The sequence below is a fragment of the Mesitornis unicolor genome, unplaced genomic scaffold, assembly GCF_000695765.1.
Source record: "Mesitornis unicolor isolate BGI_N332 unplaced genomic scaffold, ASM69576v1 scaffold4667, whole genome shotgun sequence".
Classification (NCBI taxonomy): domain Eukaryota; kingdom Metazoa; phylum Chordata; class Aves; order Mesitornithiformes; family Mesitornithidae; genus Mesitornis; species Mesitornis unicolor.
Window position 1 is genome coordinate 1,535 of NW_010198273.1, and position 2,909 is coordinate 4,443.

Consider the following 2,909-nt stretch of genomic DNA (forward strand, 5'->3'; position numbering starts at 1 on the left):
TGGCCGTCTCCCACGCGCGGACGGAGAAGTCCAAAGGCATGACGGGCGTGGAGCAGTGGCCGTACCGTGCCGTAGCCCAGGCTCTGGAAGTCATCCCCCGAACGCTGATCCAGAACTGCGGCGCCAGCACCATCCGCGTGCTGACCTCGCTCAGGGTAAGGTGCAAGAGCTTTGGCTCCTTCCTCCCGTGTCCTGCCCCTCGGATCCATCCTCCCTCCATAGCAGCGTCCTCCTGGGCCCTTGAAGGGGGTAGCTTCTTTTTTTTAACATTAAAGGACAGCTTTGTTGAAGTAACCGACCCTTTGAAGGTGATGGAAAGGCCGTGGTTGGGGGTTTTTTGAGCATTGGAAAAGCAGCTGTTTTGGCTGAGGTTTTGTGCCAGAATGTGGCATGAAAATGAAATTAAATACTTCTCAGAGTTTAAAAACAAAACGACAAAACCTTGAGGGTGAACAAAATCAAAATCTTCCTTTGAGATTGGGCAGCGTGAGAACTTCTCCAAGTCCAACTTCTGATATCACAGAACGTCAGGAGTTGGAAGGGACCTGGAGAGCTCCCCCAGTGCAACCCCTGCCAGAGCAGGATCACCAGAGCAGTCACACAGGAACACGGCCAGGGCTTTGGGGGTGGGCCATGCTCTGCACCCTCACATCAACAACTTTGGCCTCATGTTCACATCACCCTCCTGTGCTCCAGCTGCACCCATTGCCCTTGTCCTGGCACTGCCAGCACTGAGCACAGCCTGGCTCCGTCCTCCTGACACTGCCCTTTCCAAATGGAGACCAGCAATGAGGGCACCCCTGGGCTCCTCTGCTCCAAGCTCAAGAGCCCCAGCTCCCTCAGCCGCTCCTCAGCAGGAGATGCTCCACAGTGGTCACTGCTCCAAGTGATAGCGCTCGTATGGTGAGGAAACACGGCAAGGCCACTGTCTGACCATGGGTGCTGGATCCACACCTCATCTCTGTGGCCCTGCTGGACTCTTTCAAGCAGTTCCTGTCCTTGTGGAGCTGAGGGCCCAGAGCTGGACACAAGATTGCAGCTGTGGTGTGAGCAGGGCAGAGCAGAGGGGGAGGAGAAGCTCTCTGGCCCTACAACCACCCCTTCTCATGCACCCCAGGATGGCGTTGGCCTTCTTGGCTCAAGGGCACATTGCTGGCTCATGGGATCTGCTGCCACCAGGACCCCAGGTCCTTTCCAGCTGCTTCTCCCCAAGCCTGCAGCATCCATGGGGTTGTTGTGACCCAAGAACAGGACCCAGCCCATGGCCTTGTTGAAGGTCACACAAATGACCTCAGCCATCGATCCAGCCCATCCAGGTCCCTCTGCAGAGCCTTCCTACCCTCAGCAGATCAACACTGCCACCCAACTCAGTGTCATCTGCAAACTGACTGAGGGAGCGCTCAGTCCCCTCATCCAGATCATTGATCAAGATGTTAAACAGGACTGGCCCCAAAACCGAGCCCTGGGGACACCACTTGTGACTGGTCAAACTGGATTTAGCTCCATTCACCACAGCTCTGTACATAGTGAAGTGTTTCAAGTGGTGCTCTGTATAAACTCCAAAATGGAGAAAATTCTCCTGACCTTTTCCTATTTTCCTGAGCCCAAGGTCGGTCTGAGTTTAGGAAAGGTGAATTTTCTGCCCGACTCCTCTGGTGCTGACCTTTCCCTTCTCCTTCCAGGCCAAACACACTCAGGAAGGCAGCCAGACCTGGGGCGTGAACGGCGAGACCGGAGCCTTGGCCGATATGAAGGACCTGGGGATCTGGGAGCCTTTAGCAGTCAAATTGCAGACCTACAAAACAGCGGTGGAGGTAAGGACAGAGGGAGCAAACCTTAGCAAAGTCTCCTTTTGGGAGAGGGGAACATCACTGCTCCTGCGCTCGCGTTTTTGGGCAAGCACCGCGACAAAGCCGTGATCGGCGCCTGTGGGAACCCGCAGTCGGGCTTTTGGAGGGGTTGATTCTTGATCTTATGGCTAAAACTTGTCACGTGCAGTCCCCCCTCTTTCTGCAAACTGCGTGGACTGTTTTGGCTCACAAAGTTGGGCTGCTCCGAGTGACAGAGCGAGAAATTCGGTGCCAGCAACGCGGCCCTGAGAGCTTCTGCCCTTTGATCGTCTGAGCGGCCCTCGTTAACAGACTACGCTTTAATCATTCACTCCCTGGTGTTAGACCAAAGGCAGCTGCTCAAAGGGAGAGTAATTTACTCAGAGTGCTGATAATTTACTGGTTTTTTTGCTGGGAAAGCTGGGTAAATCGGATTTTACTCTTGGTGCTGAGCTCCTGGGTATGGGTTTTGTCCCCAGACTGCAGTTCTCCTCCTCCGCATCGATGACATCGTTTCGGGGCACAAAAAGAAGGGCGACGAGCAGAGCAAGCAGCCGGCGGCGCCAGAGGCAGCCCAGGAATAAGAGGGGTCCGGTTGGCGCAGGGAAGAGCCGGGCACGTCGCGTTCGGCTGCGGGAAGAGCTCGGTGCAGCGACCCCGGCCTGAGGCTGAGCTGGGGAAGGTTTGTGGGAGGGATTGGGGGGGGTGGAAAAAACATCAACCTGGGCAAAGGGCTGATGTGTGGTGGAAGTGCCCCTGCTCTGGGCAGAGCTGCTGATGGTTAATTTAAGTTTCTGTACTGTAACTTTTCCTTACTCTTCGCCTCAACAATAAAAATACATCATCAGTAAAAGGCTGGGCTGTGTTTAATGAGGGAAGGGTGAGGTGAGCTCCTCCTTCCAGGGCCGGGTGCTACTGGGGAGCTCTCGTTAACGGTGTGGGGCTGGGTTTGACCGTGGGGGTCAGGCCCGGCCTCATCTTTTCCGCCCTCCCCAAAATACTTAAAAAGGGAGCGGCTCCTTTAAGAGGCTCCCGCGCGGCGCCTTTAAAGGGAGGGGGCGGGGCCCGGGCGATCACGTG

The 2,909-nt window shown here is 55.6% G+C and overlaps 1 protein-coding gene across 1 annotated transcript in view; it reads left to right on the top strand.

The window, feature by feature from the left end:
• Positions 1-2,413, top strand: part of CCT3 (chaperonin containing TCP1, subunit 3 (gamma)) — a gene marked incomplete at its 5' end in the record, with an annotated part of 3,788 nt that extends 1,375 nt beyond the window's left edge. The window contains 3 exons of the mRNA XM_010189083.1: positions 1-155; positions 1,683-1,814; positions 2,309-2,413. Coding sequence (XP_010187385.1) covers positions 1-155; positions 1,683-1,814; positions 2,309-2,413 — 392 coding nt within the window. The remainder of the gene's footprint in view (positions 156-1,682; positions 1,815-2,308) is intronic.
• Positions 2,414-2,909: the final 496 nt, after the last annotated feature.